The following is a 24,777-nucleotide window of genomic DNA, read 5'->3' on the forward strand; positions in this document are numbered from 1 at the left end:
CTACCTGGCACCAGGTGGTCGGTTGCTTTCACACTCCATCCACACCACATGGACAGGCTGAGGGACGTGGAGCAGAGCAAAGCAGGTTGTCCTCTTGCCTGGGGAGTTAACTGTCTGCGAGCCAGTGGGCTAAGCCGGGCCTCTGGTCTAGGCTTATTTGACATTGTATAAATCACACAGCGGTGGATAGATCCGTGCTGTGAAATATATATGTGTATATATATATGTAGCCCTACAAATAAAAGCTAGATGAACATCTTTGACGGCTTGTTATTTTGAAGATACCACCATTCAAAGCTTTCCCATTTTTCACCTGAACAGTAGCTAAGTTCCATTCTCTTCATCCCACGTATTGTCACTGTCGCTGTGCCTGCAGGGAGAAGCTATGGTGAGGGATGGACAGGGTTAGTCCTCCCAGTCCTCCCATCCGTGTCTGATACATTATATACACATCTAACGGATAACAAGTTGATCGCTTGAATTTTAATGAATCCATTGGAAAATATATCCCAAGGTTCTAGCTACATGAGTGGTGAAGGAGATGCCTGCAACATAAATGCATCAATGAAGACCTTTCTAAGTATAACATTTTTAGATTTATTTCAGTAAGCAGCATATGTAGTATCTTGAAATCTATTAATCTTGGAAAGGGGTTATGCATCACATTTTCAAAAGCATTTAGTTGAGGCATAACTGGCAACTAGACTACTTGCCAAGAGGTGAAATGATTCCTGAATGTGATCTTTATTTTCTCAGGTAACCTTGGACGTGTTGATTACATCAGTGAATTTGAGTTTGATCTGTTCATCAGACCTGACACCTGTAACCCTCGCTTCAGAGTTTGGTTCAACTTCACAGTGGAAAACGTGCGGGAGACACAGGTAGGTGGTGGATTTCTATTAATACTATTAATACTGTGTACTGCATTCCAAGTATACACATATTTTATTTTTTGACTGTTACTATTAACCTGTCTGCCTTCATTCAAATTTCTATGCACACTTTTATGGGTATTTTTTTATTTTTATGGGTAAAAATAAAGTGTCCGTAGCTCACAATTCCAAATGATTTCAAGTTTTGTTGTATCCTAGACCTTCAGAAGAGTTGTTTGTTTCATACCTGCTTCCTCATCACAGCACTGAGAAGCGCTAGCCACTTGCATGCGTTGAGCTCTCGGATTGGCTGAGAGCAGCGGTCACATGCCACAGAGATACTGTGTGAGGGAACAGAGCGCGTGTTTCATGTCTACGGGCCGCTCAGGCTGCTGCCGAGGGCATTTGTTTAATTTTATCAACCCTGATTGGAGCTTCATCAGTTCTGTCATTTCGATGTAATTCAGAGAGAGAAAACAAGATACTAAAAAGGAGTCAACCGGCAGCGGAATTCTAAGCCTGGGTAGCTCTATGTTGAAAAGAGAGAGCCTGGGCTAAGAGACAGACGGAGCGAGAGAGCGTGGATGAAAAAATTGAATGCTGCTGCTGTCTTCTGCAGCCCTGCCCTATCGGCCCCATCTCCCTGCAGTGCTGTAGTCAGCGCTAATCAAATTTTATGGCCAAGAGATGAATGGGAGCCCTTAGCCAGGAGCCTTATCGATTTTAGGGCCAGATACGGCACGGCATCCTGCGCCAACAGGATATTTGCTGTTGTGGCAAAAAAAAAAGAGGAGAGGGAAAGGCTAGTGAGAAGCCCACACGAACATACACTCAATGACTCTTGCATACACACACATACACAGACATCTACAGGTAGGAAAAAAAGCAGTAGGAATAAACATTTTCACAATTAGCTTCTGAGTGCTTTGTTGATGCCACACAGTCCTTTCTTTAAAAAAAAATTAATAATATATATCTCCAATTTCCTTTTTTAGAATGAGGGCCTGTGGGAATTGAATCTACTTCAGTAGGAGGTTGTAGGGTATCTGGTGCTTGTGTGTTTTGGTATGGTGTCGTGTGTGTTATACGTATGTGCACGGTAACTGTGTGTGTGTGATGCTGGGGGGGGGTGAGAGAGAGTGAGTATGTTTGATGTAATTGTTATTTGGCGGTTTACTTGCATTTTATAAATAGAAATAAAAAAATAATGTCATGAGTAAATAAATAAATAGAGCTATGTGGAAGCTGTGCTATAGAGATATCAGTACATTCACAAGGAACTGGGCTAGAGTGTTTTATCCAACTAAGCCGACCGACTCTCAGTCGAGAACAGTGAAATTGGAAACAGTAAAAGCCCGTGATATTGGAACTGAGATGACCATTTTGAAGGAATGTAAGCTGGTGAAAAAGATTTGGTCGGCCTCAATCAGCTTAGCAGCTTTGTGGAAATTGGCTGCACCATAGCACGGTTATGATGGATGGATGTCTTTTTCTTTTCTTCTCTACAAAACCTTCACCTCAAACTTTGTCTTGCTTTTAGTATGGTGAGACTGATGCTGGTTAATTATGTTGCAACGACTGGGCAAAGCATAGCAGCACTCTAAACTGGAGTTATCATTCAAGTAATTTTGACTGTTGAGCCAGTTATTAAATCCTAGCACTTCATGTTAGTCCAATGTCACCTAACCATAAAAGATAGTCTACATATTGATGGACACTGATAGTGTGTCAGTGATACATTGATGTTAGACCGCTTCTGCTTTTGATATAATATATATATATATTTTTTTAGATATACTCGTGTAGCAATTTTAGGCAATAAGCCACCCATGCTACTGCATTTATCTGTGTAGTACAAATATATCTCTTTCATGCAGTATTTCAAATTGAGAGAGCATGGAAACTATTCAAGATTCTTCCCCATATTTTCTCACCTCTGAAAAATATATATTGAGCTTTTTAACCAGTGGAAACAGTGATGTGCTGTGCTTATATTTAATCCATGCTGTGGACGGTGGCTGTTTGACATCAAGCTGCGTGAAGGGCATGGCTGTGAGGTATTATCATAGAAATCTTTGGGGAGCAATACTATATATAATACAGTAAAACGACTGCCTTCAGCTACTGAAATTCATGTGTGATTTACAAGCTTCACTTATCCAGGAAAAGCTCAGCAGAGGCAGTTATTCTCCATAATCAAAAAATAGAAAGAATTTAGTTAGAATGTGAGGTGTCTTGAATTCCTAAAGGACAATAATCTGTCCAGAACTTTTTATATTGACATTTATTGATGATGATATGGTCTAATCTAACATGAGATATATGGCACATATATTAAATCACATTTCATCTCAGGTGACTGACTCATTTTGGGCAGTGTCATGCTGATAGGAACTATTAGATCACTCAGTTGTGCCCGACTGAGTGTCAAAGGGCATGATATAGATTTCTCAAATGTATGAATATTTCTAATTGAGCATAAAAGGTCTTCAAATTTCCTCTGCACTTTGCTATATTCTGAATAGAATGTGAAATGTACAATTTGCACATCAGTTTAAGAGATGTGAATGTTTGGACATCTTTTGCAGTGTATTGAGGAGAAGAGAGAAAGGCTGAGTAGTTTGGAGTCCCTGACTTGTCCACGAGCACGGTAATGGATGTAATGCACATTGATTTGTTTTCACAGAGGAGGGATGGGAATGTAGTTACGAGAATTGGCCTGTTTTTATGTACAGTGATGTCCGAAATGATTGACACCCTTGATAAAGATGAGCAAAAATGACTGTATAAATAATTCAAATACTGAGCTACATTGTATGCTAAAAAAAAAGGGAAATTATTTTATACTAATACAATTGGTCAGAGAAAGAGATTTTGTTTAACAAGTAATAAAAAAAATTCTCAAAAAGGTAGGGATCAATATTGGTTTCAATACCTTTCAATACCTCACCTTGCGAGGATAATGTCATTGAGACATTTTGTATTTTTTTGTATTTTTAATTTCACCTTTATTTAACCAGGTAGGCCAGTTGAGAACAAGTTCTCATTTACAACTACGACCTGGTCAAGATAAAGCAAAGCAGTGCAACAAAAACAACAACACAGAGTTACACATGGAATAAACAAAAGTACAGTCAATAACACAATAGAAAAATCTATATACAGTGTGTGCAAATGTAGTAAGGAGGTAAGGCAATAAATAGGCCATAGTAGCGAAGTAATTACAATTTAGCAAATTAACACTGGAGTGATAGATGTGCAGATGATGATGTGCAAGTAGAAATACTGGTGTGCAAAAGAGCAAAAAAAATAAATAAAAACAATATGGGGATGAGGTAGGTAGTTGGATGGGCTATTTACAGTTTTATGAGTTGAAGAACACATTGGGAGTGATCTTAGACCATTCCTCCATACAGAATCCTTCCAGATCCTTTATATCCTTCGTCTGCGCTTATGGACTGCCCTCTTGGCCATTGGAAAATTTAGATTTTTGCGGCCAATTAACCATTTCTTTGTGGATTTTGATGTGTGCTTGGAGTTATTGTCTTGCTGGAAGATCCACTTGCAGCAAAGTTTCAGCCTCCTGCAGAGACAACCTAGTTTTTGGCTAAAATGTCCTGGTACTGGGTAAAGTTCATGATACCATTGACCTTAACAAGGGCCCCAGGACCAGTGAAAGCAAAATAGCCCCATAACATTAAAGATCCACCACCATTTTTACAGTAGGTATGGGGTCATTTTCTGCTTATGCATTCTCATTTAGACGCCAAACCCACCACTGGTGTGCATGGCCAAAGAGCTCTACTTTCATGTCATCTGACCACAGCACTGGTTCCAATCCAAGGGCCAATGCCGTTTAGCAAACTCCTGATGTTTACATTTGTTGGATAACATGAAAAATGCTTGCCAAAGCCGGCTTCTAGTACCTCTTGAATGCTGCATAATGTTTATTTTTTTAATATCTGTGATGGTCAGGTTTGACCTGACACCGTGTGGAAGGAAGCCTTGGTCCATGTCTGGACGTGGCTGTTTAACCCCTCCTTTCCTCTGTTGCCTGATGTCCTTCACTGCTGATGGGGACAGCCGGATCCCCCGTGACTGCCGGAAGATGAGTGTAATCATGGCCGGCGTGCCGTGGTGCGGCAGCGCGGTGTGGGGGCCTGCCTGTGGGAGGGCTTACGGTGCTGAGCTCCTGGATTAGAGGCTGCACAAGCAGTTTATCAGGTCTCTCCACACTGGCTCCCCCACTCCGCAACAGGTCTCGTCCTCTGTTTACTCTGCAATACTAAAAAGACTGCACAGGCAGAGTTCCTGTTTTTTATCCTTTTACCTTTTCCCTTCTTGCTTTGCTTTGGGAGCAGGATAGCCATTTATATTTCCTATGCCTCTGCTCTGCTGCTGTGGGGAATGCTTTCAAGGTTTCTCTCCCAGTCACTATAGAAGAGGAATGGGCTTTTGTGGTTTATTCAAAGGGATTATTCAACAAAGTGGGATTTGGGAACAAATAGGCTTACATCGGATATAAAGTTTTGGATTGTAGGTTTAAAGCGTGGTAAGAACATAGTAAGAGAAAATTGCGAATTTGAAAGACATAGTCATTAAACAGTGCACTCAGAGAGTTCTGATGATATCAAGTAACTTTCCTCTCCAAGGGGAACTAATGGATCTTATTCTTTGTCAAGACCAATAGTCTTCAGATTTTGCATAATGAAATAGACAAAAGGATTTGAGGGCACACATTGGATTTTCTAATTATAGCAAAATCAGTTTCCATGGGTTATCTTCTGATGCGATACTCCTTATAAAAATGTATTGCTTTATTTTTAGCTTTATTCATTTAAAGCCTCCAAGTCAAATACATTCTGATCTGAGTTATGTTTTGAAACATAACAGACACCAAGTAGACTAAAGCCAACTTAGCAGTAGGCCTACTTCTGTTTCTATGCAGTGTTTGAAATATGATCACTATAACAGAATTCCTCTCAGTATTCACAGTATTAGTAATGATTGTTATTTAACAGATATACAATCTTATTTTGGATTTGACAGTATAGAACCCCATCTCTGTATGCTGTGTTCATCAGGACTGTATATGCATCTGTGCGCCATATGGATACCAACAGAGTGACAATGTGTGAATCACTGCCAAATCCAGTTACAGACTCTGGTCCTCGTCCCAAATCATGAAAGAGGAAGATTACATCTGTATGGCACTGCTACTACAAATATCAACTGCTACTACACATATCAGACAGACACAGGCGGCAAATTTATATACATTAAAATATATTTCTTTCAACTTTTGATGTCTCCGCCTTTTGATACTCCCTGCTATGGGTGGTGGAGGTGCCTGGGAGGCCTTTTGAGGTCCTAAAAGGCTGAAATTGGCTGAGCAGCACTGCTGAGCCCAGCATGTGAGGCGGCAGAGAGGAGATGAGCAGTGCCGTTGTAAGGGAAGCACTAGGGCCATGTGGAGCGCTGTGCATCTGCATGAAATTATCAATGCAGAGTCAGGACATGGATCATCCTTTACACAGTGTAATGAATACAGATTGCGTACCGGATAGAGATGCTCTGCAATCTGCTGTGCCACAAATGAAACCACGGCTGTTCTAATCAAATAGTATTTTCATGCCAGCGCAGCCTTAAGTTGGACTAAATTCAATTCCAGATTCTGGGTTATAAATGTTGTAATTAGGCTATAGTTTTAAAGGGGTGCCTGGTGTTGGCTCCCTCGCAGTGTGAGCGTTCCCCGTTCTGTTGTTGTAACCCGTTGGTGTCCAGATAATGGGAGGACTGAGTCCGATCACAGCACCACAGGGTTTAACGCCAGCATTCAGATGCAGACACGTTCATTATGCCAACTAGTGGCCTGGGAGCACACATTTTTCCCTGTTTATTAAACAGCAAGGAGCTACTAAGCAGCACTGTGGTGCTGCTTTGATGCTGCGTTTGTTTCTATTTATGTGGTTAATTCAATCAGCAAACGTTCTCCTTCTCGCTGCACTGTTTGCTCATAATGGCTAATTACTTCATAAATTGTTCTCATGATGTTATATCTGTGTTTATATCCAATGGGGGGCATGGTGATGGTTGTGCTTTAGCATTGTGGAGTTGGGCTACACATTTGTTGACTGTCTGGGGATTTTGGTAATGAGCTAGAGATGCTTAAGTGTTTCAGTTGTTCATTTGCTTACCCTTCACTTTGGAGTTGGTATAACATGGAAGATCTAGGCCTTCGGTGCATTATAAAATCTACACATAGATTCCTCATAGCTGGCTATCAAGCAGTAAGTGCTACACTCAGAACCATCACTCTGTAGGAGTGTAGACCGAAGCCTTGACTAGGCCTCATATTGAATAGCTAATTAAATCTCCATGTTGTTGGTCTAATTATCACTCATGTAACCAAATCAACCGTAAGACTAAATGAGCAGTTCGAGGGGAAAAAAACAACCCTTCTGTAAGATAATATAGGGACCACCCAGGTTAAACAAATTTCACAACAGTGAGATGCCCCTAATGTACTGTATTTGTTTGAAAAGCTAGGCAGGTTTGTCTTGTTTTGAAACATGCAAGTCCTCAGCCCACATTTGCATTTTCATTCTATTCAGTGGCTTTCACTTATTACTCAAATGTTGTTTTTGAATCTCTAATTCCCTGGATGGCTCTCTGTATTAAACACAATTTCCCCTGTATTATTTGCTGTAGGAGGCTGCAGAGGGAGCTGCTGTCAATCTGTGTTCACGGTTAATGTTGTTAAGTAAAGCCAATATGGTTGTTTTTGCTGCGTGTTGTAATAAAGGTGGGGCTGGCGGTGTGCCTGGTAACATGAGAGCTAAGCGTGGGCGTCTGACTCCCCTGCTGCAGAAGAGGAGAGAGAGGAGAGGAGCCCATGCTGGGAGAGCCATTGATAGCCACTGCAGTTGGGTCTTACAGTGAGGTGGAGGGCCAGCATAACACACACTCACAATGGGCTGCAGTTTAATATAGGGCTCTAACGGAGGTCTCACGCTTAACCATGCTTAGGCAGGTTCAGGTGCTCTTGCTATAAATGCCCTAATGGTGCCAAAATGCTTTGAGATAATTATTGTAGGTAAAGGCAATGTGAATAGCAATAACTTAATTGTTTTAACCATGTAACAGTGGCCTAATTATGGGAACCACTCTTTATTTCCTTTCTGAATGTACCCTTCTTAATAAGGATAATCTGCTATTAGCCTATGTTGTGTAAATAATATAGCATAATCAGAAAAAAAAACAATTTCAAAAATGTTTTAATATGTTAATTCATCAGTATTACTTCATAACATTTGCAGTAGAATTCAGCTTTGTTAAATCTAACATATCAGGCGTGTTGTTGCTAGCTGGTCCGTATAATATAATTAAGCAAAAAGGCCCGAGGAGGTGTGGTATATGGCCAATAGGCCACGGCTCAGGGCTGTTCTTAACCACGATGCAACGCGGAGTGCCAGGACACAGCCCTTAGCCGTGGTATATTGGCCATATATCAAAAACCCCTGAGGTGCCTTATTGCTATTATAAACTGGTTACCAACATAATTAGAGCAGTACAAATAAATGTTTTGTCATACTGATGGTATACGGTCTGATATATCACGGCTTTCAGCCAATCAGCATTCAGGGCTCGAACCACCCAGTTTATAATATAATAATATATGGTGTGTTGCAGTTAGCCTAGATATGGCGTGATATGATGTCTTGGCCTTGGAGGGAAAGTGTGCGGTGCGACTAGCTGAGAGGGGAGTGTGGCGATGGTGGTCCGTGATGGGTCGTTGGTCCATGCAGGATTTTATCTCCCAGCAGCACCTTGGGGTCGCTGCCGCCTGAACTCTGCAGTTCCATAAATCATAGCCGGGGCCTTGACAGTGTGTATTCTTCCTGTCGTGGCTGCAGGTAGATCCAGAGAGGCAGGATGTCAATGAAACAAAGCAGAACATATTCACGCTGTGGCGATTCAGTGCAGACCAGAGCCCTAGAGGATTTCTCATCGTCCATTTTTTCACTTCCTCCTCTTTGATGCCTGGGGTGAATCCTGCATGAATTTGTCACGACTTTGCTTACCAAGGGCTACCTCCTATCATTGGATGTACGCGCACGCGCACACTCTTCTCTCTCACACGCTAACACACGTGCACTCACACACATTGAATGTTTATTATGTTTTTTTATCTGTTGCCTTTTTGGGTGCATCATGCCTTTGGTGGGTGCATCATGTCATGCAAATTGCATGGATGCCATACCAATTAGAATTTTATCTTGAATATAACCCTGGAATCCCAGTGTGATAGAGACTTTGAAAACCCACTGCTTGTACGTCATGTGTGTGATATCTACACCACAGCCTAGCCAGAGATTGTTTGCTAGGAGTAAACAGATGTTGTTTGTCTTTCAGATGTAGAGATTTAAGTACTCCAGGGAGCCAATGGACCTGTCCTTCTGTCTAAACTTCCTAACTGAATCAAAAGTTGCTCATTGTTAACATATTTGGCTACACGAAGAGTGTTAAAAAGAAAAAGGGGAATGTTAGAAGTAGAGTGAGTGAGACAACATCTACCAGCTATATCACTATATAGGGCGAAAGGTAGCTGTTTCGAATACCCGAGCCAACAAGGTGAACAATCTGTCGATGTGCCGTACTACTATGGCTGACTCTGTAAAACAACACATTTCACTGCACCTATCCAGTGTATGTGGCAATATAACATATTATAACAATATATACAGTACCAGTCAAAAGTTTGGACACACCTACTCATTCAAGGGTTTTTCTTTATTTCTCCTATTTTCTACAGAGAATTATAGTGAAGACATCCAATCTATGAAAACTATGAAATAACACATATGGAATCATGTAGTAACCAAAAAAGTGTTAATCAAATCAAAATATATTTTAGATTTTAGTTTCTTCAATGTAGCCACCCTTTGCACACTCTTGGCAATCTCTCAACCAGCTTAATGAGATAGTCACCTGGAATGCATTTCAATTAACAGGTGTGCCTTGTTAAAAGTTAATTTGTGGAATTGATTTCCTTCTTACTGCATTTGAGGCAATCAGTTGTGTTGTGACAAGGTATGGGGTGGTATACAAGATAGCCCTATTTGGTAAAAGAAAAAGTCCATAGTATGGCAAGAACAGCTTAAATAAGCATAGAGAAATGACAGTCCATCATTAATTACTTTAAGACAAGAAGGTCAGTCCATGCCGAAAATTTCAAGAACTTTTAAAGTTTCTTCAAGTGCAGTCGATAAAATCATCTAACGCTATGATGAAACTGGCTCTCATGAGGACTGCCTCAGGAAAGGAAGACCCAGAGTTGCCTCTGCTGCAGGATAAGTTCATTAGCGTTACCAGCCTCAGAGATTGCAGCCCAAATAAATGCTTCACCGAGTTCAAGTAACAGACACATCTCAACATCAACTGTTCAGAGGAGATGGCGTGAATCAGGCCTTCATTGTCGAATTGCTGCAAAGAAACCACTACTAAAGGCCACTAATAATAAGAAGAGACTGGCTTGGGCCAAGAACCACAAGCAATGGACATTAGACCGGTGGAAATCTGTCCTTTGGTCAGATGAGTCCAAATTTGAGATTTTTGATTCCAGCCGCCAAGTCTTTGTAAGACGCAGAGGAAGTGAATGGATGATCTCTGCATGTGTAGTTTCCACCGTGAAGCATGAAGGAGGAGGTGTGATGGTGTGGGTGTGCTTTGCTTGTGACACAGTCTGATTTATTTAGAATTCAAGGCACATTTAACCAGCATGGCTACCACAGCATTCTGCAGTGATACGCCATCCCATCTGGTTTGCACAACCCACCTCCAGGCTGTGTAAGGGCTATTTTACCAAGAAGGAGAGTGATGGAGTACTGCATCAGATGACCTGGCCTCCACAATCACCCAACCTAAACCCAATTGAGATGGTTTGGGATGAGTTGGACCGTAGAGTGAAGGAAAAGCAGCCAGCAAGTGCTCAGCATATGTGGGAACTCCTTCAAGACTGTTGGAAAAGCATTCCAGGTGAAGCTGGTTGAGAGAATGCCATGAGTGTGCAAAACTGTCATCAATACAAAGGGTGGCTACTTTTAAGAATCTTAAATATAATATATATTTTGATTTGTTTAACACTCTTTTGGTTACTACATGATTCCATATGTGTTATTTCATAGTTTTGATGTCTTCACTATTATTCTACAATGTAGAAAATAGTAAAAATAAAGAAAAACCGTTGAATGAGTAGGTGTGTCCAAACTTTTGACTGGTACTGTATATACTGTACAGTTGAAGTCGGAAGTTTACATACACCTTAGCCAAATACATTTAAAGTTTTTCACAATTCCTGACATTTAATCACAGTAAAATGTCCCTGTCCTATATCAGTTAGGATCACCACTTTATTTTAAGAATAGAAAATGTCAGAATAATAGTAGAGAGAATGATTTATTTCAGCTTTTATTTCTTTTATCACATTCCCAGTGGGTCAGAAGTGTACATACACTCAATTAGTGTTTGGTAGCATTGCCTTTAAATTGTTTAACTTGGGTCAAAGTTTAGGGTAGCCTTCCGCAGGCTTCCCACAATAAGTTGGGTGAATTTTGGCCCATTCCTCCTGACAGAGCTGGTGTAACGGAGTCAGGCCTCCTTGCTCGCACACGCTTTTTCAGTTCTGCCCACAAATTTTCTTTTGGATTGAGGTCAGGGCTTTGTGATGGCCACTCAAATATCTTTACTTTGTTGTCCTTAAGCCATTTTGCCACAAATTTGGAAGTATGCTTGGGGTCATTGTCCATTTGGAAGACCCATTTGCGACCAAGCTTTAACTTCCTAACTGATGTCTTCAATATATCCACATCATTTTCCTACCTCATGATGCCATCTATTTTGTGAAGTGCACCAGTCCCTCCTGTAGCAAAGGACCCCCACAACATGCTGCCAGCCCCGTCTTTCACGGTTGGGATGGTGTTCTTCGGCTTGCAAGCCTCCCCCTTTTTTCTCCAAACATAAAGATGGTCATTAAGACCAAACAATTATATTTTTGTTTCATCAGACCAGAGGACATTTCTCCAAAAAGTACGATCTTTGTCTCCATGTGCAGTTGCAAACCGTAGTCTGGCTTTTTTATGGCGGTTTTGGAGCAGTGGCTTCTTCCTTGCTGAGCGGCCTTTAGGACTCGTTTTACTGTGGATATTGATATTTTTGTACCTGTTTCCTCCAGCATCTTCACAAGGTCCTTTGCTGCGTCTCCTTCCTGAGCGGTATGACGGCTGCGTGGTCCCATGGTGTTTATACTTGCGTACTATTGTTTGTACAGATGAACGTGGTACCTTCAGGCGTTTGGAAATTGCTCCCAAGGATGAACCAGACTTGTGGAGGTCAACATTTTTTTTCTGAGGTCTTGACTGATTTTCTTTTGATTTTCCCATGATGTCAAGCAGAGGCACTGAGTTTGAAGGTAGGCCCTGAAATACATACACAGGTACACCTCCAATTGACAAAAATTATGTCAATTAGTCTATCAGAAGCTTCTAAAGCCATGACATCATTTTCTGGAATTTTCCAAGTTGTTTAACAGCACAGTCAACTTAGTGTATGTAAAACTTCTGACCCACTGGAATTGTGATACAGTGAATTATAAGTGAAGGAATATGTCTGTAAACAAATGTTGGAAAAATTACTTGTGTCATGCACAAAGTAGATGTCCTAAACGACTTGCCAAAACTATAGTTGGTTAACTTCTTATGGCTGCAGGGGCAGTATTGAGTAGCTTGGATGAAAGGTGCACGGAGGTGCCCAGAGTAAACGGCCTGCTCCTCAGTCATAGTTGCTAATATATGCATATTATTATTAGTATGGATAGAAAACACTGAAGTTTCTAAAACGCTCGTCGTGGGTGGAAGAAGAGGAGGACTAATGCGCAGCGTGGTAAGTGTCCATATTGTTTTAATAAGAATACTAAACACTGAACAAAAACAATAAAACGACAAATGAACAGTCCTGTACGGTGAAGCAAAACACAGAACAGAACAGGCGGCTCAGAACAGACGGGCGGCTCAGGACAGACGGGCGGCTCAGGCGGCTTCAGGACAGACGGGCGGCTCAGGACAGACGGGCGGCTCAGGCGGCTCAGGCCAGACGGGCGGCTCAGGCGGCTCAGGACAGACGGGCGGCTCAGGCGGCTCAGGACAGACGGGCGGCTCAGGCTGCTCAGGACAGACGGCTCTCCTGGCTCTGGCCTGGAGAGAGAACCTGGAGGGTATGTATGTTAACAACATTCTAAAGATTGATTCAATAGATCGTTTGACATGTTTCTACTGACTGTTACGGATCTTTTGGACATTTCGTCACGTTTTAGTGAACGCGCTTCGTGACTTTGGAATTGTTTACCAAACACGCTAACCAAAGTAGCTAATTGGACATAAATAACGGACATTATTGAACAAATCAAGCATTTATTGTGGACCTGGGATTCCTGGGAGTGCATTTTGATGAAGATCATCAAAGGTAAGGGAATATTTATCATTTTATTTCTGGTTTCTGTTGACTCCAACATGGCGGCTAATTTGACTATTGTTCTGAGCTCAGTCTCAGATTATTGCATGGTTTGCTTTTTCCGTAAAGTCTTTTTGAAATCTGACACAGCGGTTGCATTAAGGAGAGGTATATCTATAATTCCATGTGTATAACTTGTATTATCATCTTCATTTATGATGAGTATTTCTGTTGAATAGATGTGGCTATGCAAAATCACTGGATGTTTTTGGAACTAGAACTAGATTTTTTATGAATTTATTTGCAAATTATTGTGGAAAATAAGTATTTGGTCAATAACAAAAGTTTATCTTAATACTTTGTTATATACCCTTTGTTGGCAATGACAGAGGTCAAACGTTTTCTGTAAGTCTTCACATCGTTTTCACACACTGTTGCTGGTATTTTGGCCCATTCCTCCATGCAGATCTCCTCTAGAGCAGTGATGTTTTGGGGCTGTTGCTGGGCAACACGGACTTTCAACTCCCTCCAAAGATTTTCTATGGGGTTGAAATCTGGAGACTGGCTAGGCCACTCCAGGACCTTGAAATGCTTCTTACGAAGCCACTCCTTCGTTGCCTGGGCGGTGTGTTTGGGATCATTGTCATGCTGAAAGACCCAGCCACGTTTCATCTTCAATGCCCTTGCTGATGGAAGGAGGTTTTCACTCAAAATCTCACGATACATGGCCCCATTCATTCTTTCCTTTACAAGGATCAGTTGTCCTGGTCCCTTTGCAGAAAAACCGCCCCAAAGCATGATGTTTCCACCCCCATGCTTCACAGTAGGTATGGTGTTCTTTGGATGCAACTCAGCATTCTTTGTCCTCCAAACACGACGAGTTGAGTTTTAACCAAAAAGTTCTATTTTGGTTTCATCTGACCATATGACATTCTCCCAATCTTCTTCTGGATCATCCAAATGCCCTCTAGCAAACTTCAGATGGGCCTGGACATGTACTGGCTTAAGCAGGGGGACACGTCTGGCACTGCAGGATTTGAGTCCCTGGCAGCGTAGTGTGTTACTGATGGTAGGCTTTGTTACTTTGGTCCCAGCTCTCTGGGTCCCCCCGTGTGGTTCTGGGATTTTTGCTCACCGTTCTTGTGATCATTTTGACCCCACGGGGTGAGATCTTGCGTGGAGCCCCAGATCGAGGGAGATGGTCAGTATGCCTTCCATTTCCTAATAATTGCTCCCACAGTTGATTTCTTCAAACCAAGCTGCTTACCTATTGCAGATTCAGTCTTCCCAGCCTGGTGCAGGTCTACAATTTTGTTTCTGGTGTCCTTTGACAGCTCTTTGGTCTTGGCCATAGTGGAGTTTGGAGTGTGACTGTTTGAGGTTGTGGACAGGTGTCTTTTATACTGATAACAAGTTCAAACAGGTGCCATTAATACAGGTAACGAGTGGAGGACAGAGGAGCCTCTTAAAGAAGAAGTTACAGGTCTGTGAGAGCCAAAAATCATTATACATGTATTGTGTAACATGAAGTCCTATGAGTGTCATCTGATGAAGATCATCAAAGGTTAGTGATTAATTTTATCTCTGTTTGTGCTTTTTGTGACTGCTATCTTTGGCTGGAAAAATGGCTGTGCTTATTCTGTGGCTTGGGGGTGACCTAACATAATCGTTTGTGGTGCTTTTGCTGAAAATAATATTTGAAATTGGACACTTTGGTGGGATTAACAACAAAACTACCTTTTTAAAATGGTATAAGACACATTTATGTCTGAGGAATTTTAATTATGAGATTTCTGTTGTTTTGAATTTGGCGCCCTGCACTTTCACTGGCTGTTGTCATATCATCCCGTTAACGGGATTGCAGCCATAAGAAGTTTTAACAATACATTTGTGGGGTGGTTGAAAAACAAGTTTTAATGACTCCAACCTAAGTGTATGTAATCTTTTGACTTCAACTGTATATTGTTTTATACTGTTATGTTTTTGTGACATATGTCAACATTATTTTCAAAATCATCAAAAGAATCTTGAAATGTGTTTGACCAAATACAAAAAGTCTGCATATGACATTCCATTTACATTTTAGTAATTTAGCAGACACTCTTATCCAGAGTGACTTAGAGTTTGTTCATTCATCTTAACCTGTCTAGGATCAGCGTGCCGCTAGCGGCACTCCCCCCCCCCCCCCACTGAAAAACCAGTGCCGCGAAATTCAAAAAAAATATTTTTTTAAAATATTTAACTTTCACACATTAAAGTCCAATACAGCTAATGAAAGACACAGATCTTATGAATCCAGTCAACATTTCCGATTTTTAAAATGTTTTACAGGGAAGACACAATATGTAAAGATGTATATCTATTACCTAAAAACACATTAGCATATTCCACCATCTTTTATTTGTCCACCAACACCAGTAGCCATCACCAATTCGGCTAAACTAAGATATTTATAGCCTCTAACCAACAAAAAAACTCATTAGATGACAGTCTGATAACATATTTATGGTATGGGATAGGTTTTGTTAGAAAAAAGTGCATATTTCAGGTAGATGGCATAGTTTACAATTGCACCCACCATCACAAATGGACTAGAATAATTACAATGAGCAACGTGTTTACCTAACTACTAATCATCAAACATTTCGTAAAAATACACAGCATACACGAATCGAAAGACACAGATCCTGTGAATACAGACAATATTTCAGATTTTCTAAGTGTCTTACAGCGAAAACACAATAAATCGTTATATTAGCTTAGCACATAGCAATTAGCAGCCCAGCATTGATTCTAGCCAAAGTGAGCGATAAAAGTCAACATCGCCAAAAGATATTAATTTTTTCACTAACCTTCTCAGAATTCTTCCGATGACACTCCTGTAACATCACATTACAACATGCATATACAGTTTGATCGAAAATGTTTATATTTAGCCACCAAAATCATGGTTAGACAATGTGAAATGTAGACAAGCTGGTAAAGAAAACGTCCTTGCGCCACTTAGACAGTGATCTACTCTTATACATAAATACTCATAAACGTGACTAAAAAATATAGGGTGGACAGGGATTGATAGACAATTTAATTCTTAATACAATTGCGTTATTACATTTTTTAATTTATCCTTACTTTTCAATACAGTTTGCGCCAAGCGAAGCTACGTCAAAAAACATGGCGTCCTAAGCCACTAAAATGTTTCGACAGAAACACGATTTATCATAATAAAAATGTCCTACCTTGAGCTGTTCTTCCATCAGTATCTTGGGCAAAGGATCCTTTCTTGGGAGAAATCGTCTTTTGGTGGAAAGCTGTCCTCTTGCCATGTGGAAATGTCAACTACGTTCGGGATGAACTGAAAAGCGTGACCAACTTTTCACATCGTTGCAAAAATAAATGTCCCAAAATCGCACTAAACGGATATAAATTGCTATAAAACGCTTTAAATTAACTACTTTGTGATGTTTGTAACTCCTATAACGAGTGAAAAGATGACCGGAGAAATATAACAGGCTAAACTAACGCTTGGAACAGGAGAGGGTCGGTGTCTTCCACGCGCGTTACGCAGCAAGAAAAGACTTGCTAGCTAAAGGTTTTTTTCATTTGTAGGGCCTGTGAACGAGCAATCGAGCCCGTTGGAATCGTCATCACGTAAAGGCATCCAGGGGAAGACGTAAGAAGTGTCCGTATAGTCATAGCAACGACAGTGCCCGTTTAAATGACTTCAGAAAAGTGGCCAACGTTTCTCAAATCTGACTCCATGTCAGGGAAATTGCTGTAGAATGGGCTCTGTTCCACTTAGAGACAAAATTTCAACTCCTATAGAAACTATAGACTGTTTTCTATCCAATAATAATAATAATATGCATATTGTACGATCAAGGATTTTGTGGGAAGCCGTTTAAAAAATTAGCCACATTAGCATAAATAGTCTAAACAGCGCCCCCATCCCCAACAGGTTAAGATATCTAGGTGGGACCGCCACATACAGTACCTCAGTCGTAGTAAGTACATTATTCCTCAGTAAAGTAGCTATCAGCAAAGTCAGTTCCAGTAAAAAAACATGTGAGTGTTAGTTCATGGAAAGGCAAGGTTGTTGTTGTTGTTTAGTTTTGTTATCTGTGGGATTATTTAAGATACTCTTTGAAGAGGTAGGGTTTCAGATGTTTTCGGAAGATGGGCAGGGACTCGGCTGTCTTAGCTGCAGGGGAAAGCTGGTTCCATCATTGGGATGCCAGGACAGAGAAGAGCTTTGACTGGGCTGAGCGGGAGCTGCCCTCCCGTAGGGGTTAGGGCCAAAAGATCTGGGCCTAGATTCACAAAACCTTAAGAAGAAATGTCGTCTTAACTACCATTTTTTCCTTAACTATATACCTATGAAGAAATGTAAGCAAAGCTATTCCTCCAAAAGGATATTGGAAATGTTCTTGTGTTATTGCTTATGTTTCTCCTTAAGCAAAAAAAATTAAGAAGAAATTATTGAAAATAAAATTATTGGATTGTTTTTGGAAATGTTCGTTATTCCAAGACAGCTAAACCCTTGTCATAAACTCAGGGCAGTGAGATAATAAACTAATGTCAGCAATTAAGTATGTTTAATTCACTCACAAACTTCATCAGCTCTTAGCAAACTGTTAGAAAAAAAGTATTTGACCAAATACAATGCTATTTCTCTGTAAACAAATTAACATCAGACTTTCAGCATGCTTATAGAGAAGGGAACTCAACATGTACTGCACTGACACAAATTACTGATGATTGGTTTGTTAGAAATTGATAATAAGAAGATTATGGGAGCTGTAATTTTAGATTTCAGTGCAGCCTTTGATGTTATTGACCATAACCTGTTGTTTAAAAAACATATGTGTTATGGCTCTTCAACCTCTGCCATATCGTGGATTCAGAGCTATCTATCTAAATTAACTCAAAGGGTTTTCTTTAATGTAAGCTTCTCTGATTTCAAACATGTAAAGTGTGGTGTTCCGCAGGGCAGCCCTCTACTCTTTTCTAATTTTACCAATGACCTGCCACTGGCATTAAACAAAGCATGTGTGTCCATGTCTGCTGATGATTCAACAATATACGCATCAGCAACCACAGCTAATGAAGTCACTGAAACCCTTAACAAAGAGTTGCAGTCTGTTTTGGAATGGGTGGCCAGTAATAAACTGGTCCTGAACATCTCTAAATCTAAGAGCTTTGTATTTGGTACAAATCCTTCCTTAAGTTCTAGACCTCAGCTGAATCTGGTAATGAATGGTGTGGCTGTTGAACAAGTTGAGGAGACTAGATGACTTGGCGTTACCTTAGATTGTAAACTGTCATGGTCAAAACATATACATTCAAAGGTTGTAAAGATGGGGAAAGGTCTGTCCGTAATAAAGAGATGCTCTGCTTTTTGACACCACACTCCAAAAAGCAAGTTCTGCAGGCTCTAGTTTTGTCTAATCTTGATTATTGTCCAGTCGTGTGGTCCAGTGCTGCAAGGAAAGATCTAGTTAAGCTGCAGCTGGCCCAGAACAGAGCGGCACATTTTGCTCTTCATTGTAATTAGAAGGCTGATATAAATACTATGCATGCCAGTCTCTCTTGGCTAAGAGTTGAGGAGAGACTGACTGCATCACTTATTTTTATAAGAAACTTTAATGTGTTGGAAATCCCAAATTGTTTGTATAGTCAATTTACACACAACTCTGACACACACCCTTACCCTACCAGACATGCCACCAGTTGTCTTTTCACAGCCCCCAAATCCAGAACAAATTCAAGAAAGCGTACAATATTATATAGAACCCTTATTTCATGGAACTTCTTTCCATCTCATATTGCTCAAATGAACAGCAAACCTGGTTTCAAAAAACAGATAAAGCAACACCTCACGGCACAATGCCACTCCCCTATTTGACCTAGATACTGTGTGTATGCTTTGATATGTAGGCCACGTGTGCCTTTTTTAAAGAACGTATGTAGTTCTGTCCTTGAGCTGTTCTTGTCTATTGATGTTCTGTATTATGTCATTCTGTATTGTGTTTCATGTTTTGCGTGGACCTCAGGAAGTGTAGCTTTTGCAACAGCTAATGGGGATCCTAATAAAATACCAAATACCTAAATCTGAAAGTTTTGGTGTTGATTATTTTAAACCCAAGAACATGTTTTAGAACAGTAAACCCAGTATGAAATATGCTAACATGATTGTGTTTGCTAGCTAAATTGGTTGCCTAGCGACAATAATCTTAAGAAGATAGTTAAGAAATTTGTTAGAAGATATTTTCGAAGTTCACAAGAAAATCATTAAATCTTAACATAGTAAATTAAATTCCTTAACACTATCTTATGAACGTGTTAAAAAAAAAAAAGAAGCTTCTTATGTTTTTGCGTAAGAAATGTTTTGGTAATCTGGGCCCAGAGGTGGCAGAACAGAGTACTTGGGTTGGGGTGTAGGGTTTGAGGATAGCATAAAGTTAGGGAGGGGCAGTTCCTCTTGCTGCTCCGTAGGCAAGTACCATGGTCTTGTAGTGGATGCGAAAGGTTGCCAGATCTGACATAGGAAAACTTGAAGGTTGAACACCATGTGGGCTGTGGCATTCTAGATCATTTGCAGACATCACAGTCCCTTGTATCTCAATTAATAACTAGCAGCTGACCACACCCTGTGAATCTTTAATTGATCACACTAAATATATTGTCAGTTTAATTGCACAAAAAAGACATTGTAAAGTGAAAGTTCATCCAATATATGGGATTGAATGGAACTATAACTATAGACGGACTGACTTCTGCCCCATGGAAGCATCGTTTTCATAACGTCAGTTAACCCATCTATAGATTGAAATTGAATTTGCACATTCATTATTTCCTAATTGTCTACATGAATAACTCTCCTGATTTAACTTGATGATCTAAGGTCGAGAGTAGAAAGCTGTAATATCTTATGTTTCACGGAGTCGTGGCTGAACGACGACGCGGATAATATAGAGCTGGCTGAGTTTTCCGTGCATCTGCAGGACAGAGCAGCTACGTCTGGTAAGACAAGGGGCGGGGTTGTGTGTCTATTTGTCAATCATTGCTGGTGCGCAATGTCTAATATTCAAGAAGTCTCGAGGTATTGCTCGCCTGAGGTAGAGTATCTCATGATAAGCTGTAGACCACACTATCTACCAAGAGAGTTCTCATCTATATTATTCGTAGCCGTCTATTTACAACCACAAACCGATGCTTGCACTAAGACCGTACTCAACGAGCTGGTTAAGGCCATGAGCAAACAATTAAATGCTCATCCAGAAGCGACATTCCTAGTGGCCGGGGACTTTAATGCAGCCAAACTTAAATCCGTTTTACATCATTTTTTACCACCATGTAACATGTGCAACCAGAGAGAAAAAAATAACTCTAGACCACCTTTAATCCACACACAGAGACGCATACAAAAATCTCCCTCGCACTCCATTCGGCAAATCTGACAATAATTATATCCTGCTGATTCCTGCTTACAAGCAAAAATTAAAGCAGGAAGTACGGTCCCGTGTAGCTCAGTTGGTAGAGCATGGCGCTTGCAACGCCAGGGTTGTGGGTTTGATTCCCACGGGGGGCCAGTACAAAAAAGTATGAATGTATGTACTTGTAAGTCGCTCTGGATAAGAGCGTCTGCTAAATGACCTAAATGTAAATGTAAAGTACCATCAATACCGAAGTGGTCAGATGACGTAGATGCCACGCTACAGGAGTGTTTTGCTAGCACAGACTGGAATATGTTCCGTGATTCATCCAATGGCATTGAGGATTATACCACCTCAGTCGCCGGCTTCATCAATAAGTGCATCGACGACTTCATCCCCACAGTGACCGTAAGTACATATCCCAACCGGAAGCCATGGATTACAGGCAACATCCGCACCGAGCTAAAGGCTAGAGGTGCCGCTTTCAAGGAGCGCGACACTAATCTGGACGCTTATATACGAAATCGCGCTATGCCCTCAGATGAACCATCAAACAGGCAAGGCTTCAATACAGGACTAAGATTGAATGCTACTACACCGGCTCTGATGCTTGTCGGATGTGACAGGGCCTGCAAACTATTACGGACTACAAAGGGAAACTGCCCATTGACGCGAGACAACAACAACCTTTCCCTCAATGTGATCAAGACAAAGGAGATGATCGTGGACCAAAAGAAAAGGAGAGACAAACTGGCCCCCGTTAACATTGACAAACTGTAGTGGAGCGGGTCGAGAGTTTCAAGTTCCTTGGTGTCCATATCACCAACAAACTATCATGGTCCAAACACACCAAGACAGTCGTGAAGAGGGCACGACAACACCTTTTCCCCCTCAGGAGACTGAAAAGATTTGGTATTGGTCCCCAGATCCTCAAAAATGTCTGTAGCTGCACCATCGAGAGCATCCTGACCGGTTGCATCATTGCCTGGTATGGCAACTGTTCGGCATCCGACCGTAAGGCACTACAGAGGGTAGTGGGTACGGCCCAATACATCACTGGGGCCAAGCTTCCTGCCATCCAGGACCTATATACTAGGTGCTGTCAATCTTTTATTTCGTAAATATTTTCTTAATTCTATTTCTTGAACTGCGTTGTTGGTTAAGAGCTTGTAAGTAAGCATTTAACGGTATGTCTACACCTGTTGAATTCTGCGCATGGGACGAATAAAATTTGATTTGCGTCAATATAAGATATATTTTGCATTAATAACATTACATTATGCTCTCATTGTTAAATAGTTTGACATATTACTAGACTTATTTAAATACAGTTATTTATGACGGTAAAGCCCATTAATACAATTGATTTTGTATGTTTTTGGGACACCTGTAAATAACATGAAAAAATTGTTTCCCTTCTTTGAAATTTCATATCAGTGTTGGCCAACATAAAACTGACAGGCTATCAATGCTGTCAAACTATTTCTCCCAAAGGACTGCCACCGTGGGTGGCTGGCAGTGAATATATGATGCTACGCAGTTGAAAAGCGTGAAATGCTGAGGACTGGAAAAATAAGAAAATTGAAATGGAAAAGACGTACATAATAGCCAAGAGAGTAAAAGTTTGAAGTATAATGAGCAGTTGGAATGTATGTTTTGTTGAATTAATCAGCCAAGAGGAGTGCTGTTAGAACACATAACAAGTAGACTGAAAGCGTTTCATGTGACATGTGTAATTAAGAATTATTTTATACTCCTTGTTTTCACAGGCTCTGAGAGAGCGGACGAAGAATGTTCATCTCCTTCTGTAGTTGATGAGATGCAGCTTTTAATTACACCCCTATTAGAATGACACCATTTCCCTTTCCAAATGTAAATCTTACTGTCATACTTGAATGTTGGCATGTTTTGCGAGAGGGCCCTTTTGAGAAGGCTGTATTTACTCTGACACCACACCATCTCTACAGCCAGAACATTCTTTATTAGACTCACTTTGACATTTGGAGAAGTGTGCTCTCAGTTTGCCTGCAACAAGTGAATAATAGGCTACATCCTTGTCTGTCTCAAATAAGCCCAAAATCAGAGTTGTGTTTTACAGGTCAACAGGACCTCTAAAAGCAAAAGCAAAGCCCCAAAAGAGAGACGGTACGGGGCAGATCAAACGTGAATGATGGAGCGCTGGTGTCATGGAGAAAGACACTGGCTGTAGTGGACTGCCAGGTGCCATCATCTCACTGAGCAGACAGGAGTGTAAGACCGAGGGCATGACACTGGACAAGTATATCTGCTCAGGGTTGTCTCTGCTGTCTCAATCTGTCATGGTTACTTCAACATTTTCAATTGTATGGAGAGGAATTGGTTACTCTGTTTGTTTTGGTATTTTGTTAGATTCGAAATACACAGAAAACAAAATGTTTTCCCTTGGACTGTATATATTACTCCACATGTTAATGTTCTGTCGGGTTGAAAATATTAGCGTTTCGGGTTCAGCAATTCCAGCTAAACAACTTATTTCACTTGTCTGATGGTACAGTAGATGTGCTGGAGGAAAGACACCACAACCAATATAGGCCTTTTTCTTGTCGGTTTGCAGAATCTCACGTCTTTACTTTAGTGTGCCGAGAAGCACTACATAACCATTATAAATATTCCAAGCAAGAGGAATTTTCATCATTATCAAATCAAGCAATGAAATGTTCATTGAAATGATTGCTATCAAAATGTTAGGGATAAGTAATTGCACGGTATCTAATGTAGACAGATGGGCCTTGCGACTGGCCTATTTTTAACGCAGGTTGAGTTGTTGTGGCTGAGCCCGTCATCAACAAAAACTACATTAACCTCAGCAGCCATGCCTGTGGGGCTCATACTACAATTTCTTACTGAGAAATAAAGTTCCTGGCTCAGGGCACACAGGCAAGCAGTGTTGTTAATGGCTTATTTACTGTTTAATGGCTATACTGAACCAAAACAGCAATTAATGTAAAAATATGGCAATTAAACAGCAGGGTTTGGTGGAAATTATTTGCTTACTTCATCTGGGCTTTGCATTCTGCACACCTCTGATAACTTTAGCTCACTTTATGTGAGGAAGCTCATATTACAGTTACTCCCAACTCAGGAAAAGGCTAGTATCTATACACATCCCTTTCCTGTACTACAGATAGTGGCCTTTATATGCCATGCTTTTCATGTATTCTATGGATGCCATCTTACAACACAGCTTTTAAATCTGCTTATCAGCAACCTCTACTCTATGTGTTAGTATTCCAGATCATGAAAAGCCAACAACACAGCTCAATGTGCTTCATAATATCCATATTTAAGCAGTTGGGTCCTCTTTTTCTCCATCTCCTTTTCTCATTGACTCTTTTTATTTCTCTCCTATTCCAATTCCCAATCCCCACAATCTCTTTCTCTTCCCATCCTTTTCTACTCTTTCTCTGTGACTCTCTCTAGCCTTGATAATACCATCGCTCAACCAGTGAGGTGTTGCAGGCACTTTGTTGCTGACCATGGTGCTGAAAGCCTCCTGCCTTCAAATTGCCAGAGTGTTCATTTCATGGTTCATATACCCCGGTCTCCATTTGTCAGGGCGCCGTTAGCGTGGGTGCTTATTTCTTTAACCCCTTCCCTTACAAATGATAACAAATCAAACACACATTTGTTTCGGCTCATGGGGACGGCTCTCTGCCATGGCCGTGATTTCAATTAAGGGGGTGGGTACGTGTTGTGTTGAGTGAGTGGTTACTTGAGCTGTGTGCCACCCTTGGCCATTGTTCTACTTGCTGTTTAGTCTTTGAATTCCCCTTTCGAGAGGCTAGGTCAATGTTGCAGTCATGTATGGTACTTAAAGCTGTAATATGTCACTTTATGGGCAACCCAACCAAATTCACATAGAAATTTGAGTTATACAATGCCTTCAGAAAGTATTCACACCCCTTGACTTTTTCCACATTTTG

At 40.8% G+C, this 24,777-nt stretch overlaps 1 protein-coding gene across 1 annotated transcript in view; it reads left to right on the forward strand.

Moving 5' to 3' along the window:
* Positions 1-24,777, forward strand: part of LOC129810577 (cytosolic carboxypeptidase 6-like) — a 434,529-nt gene that overhangs the window by 34,154 nt on the left and 375,598 nt on the right. The window contains exon 3 of the mRNA XM_055861239.1: positions 757-881. Coding sequence (XP_055717214.1) covers positions 757-881 — 125 coding nt within the window. The remainder of the gene's footprint in view (positions 1-756; positions 882-24,777) is intronic.

Source organism: Salvelinus fontinalis, chromosome 14, assembly GCF_029448725.1.
Source record: "Salvelinus fontinalis isolate EN_2023a chromosome 14, ASM2944872v1, whole genome shotgun sequence".
NCBI classification, from domain to species: Eukaryota; Metazoa; Chordata; class Actinopteri; order Salmoniformes; family Salmonidae; genus Salvelinus; species Salvelinus fontinalis.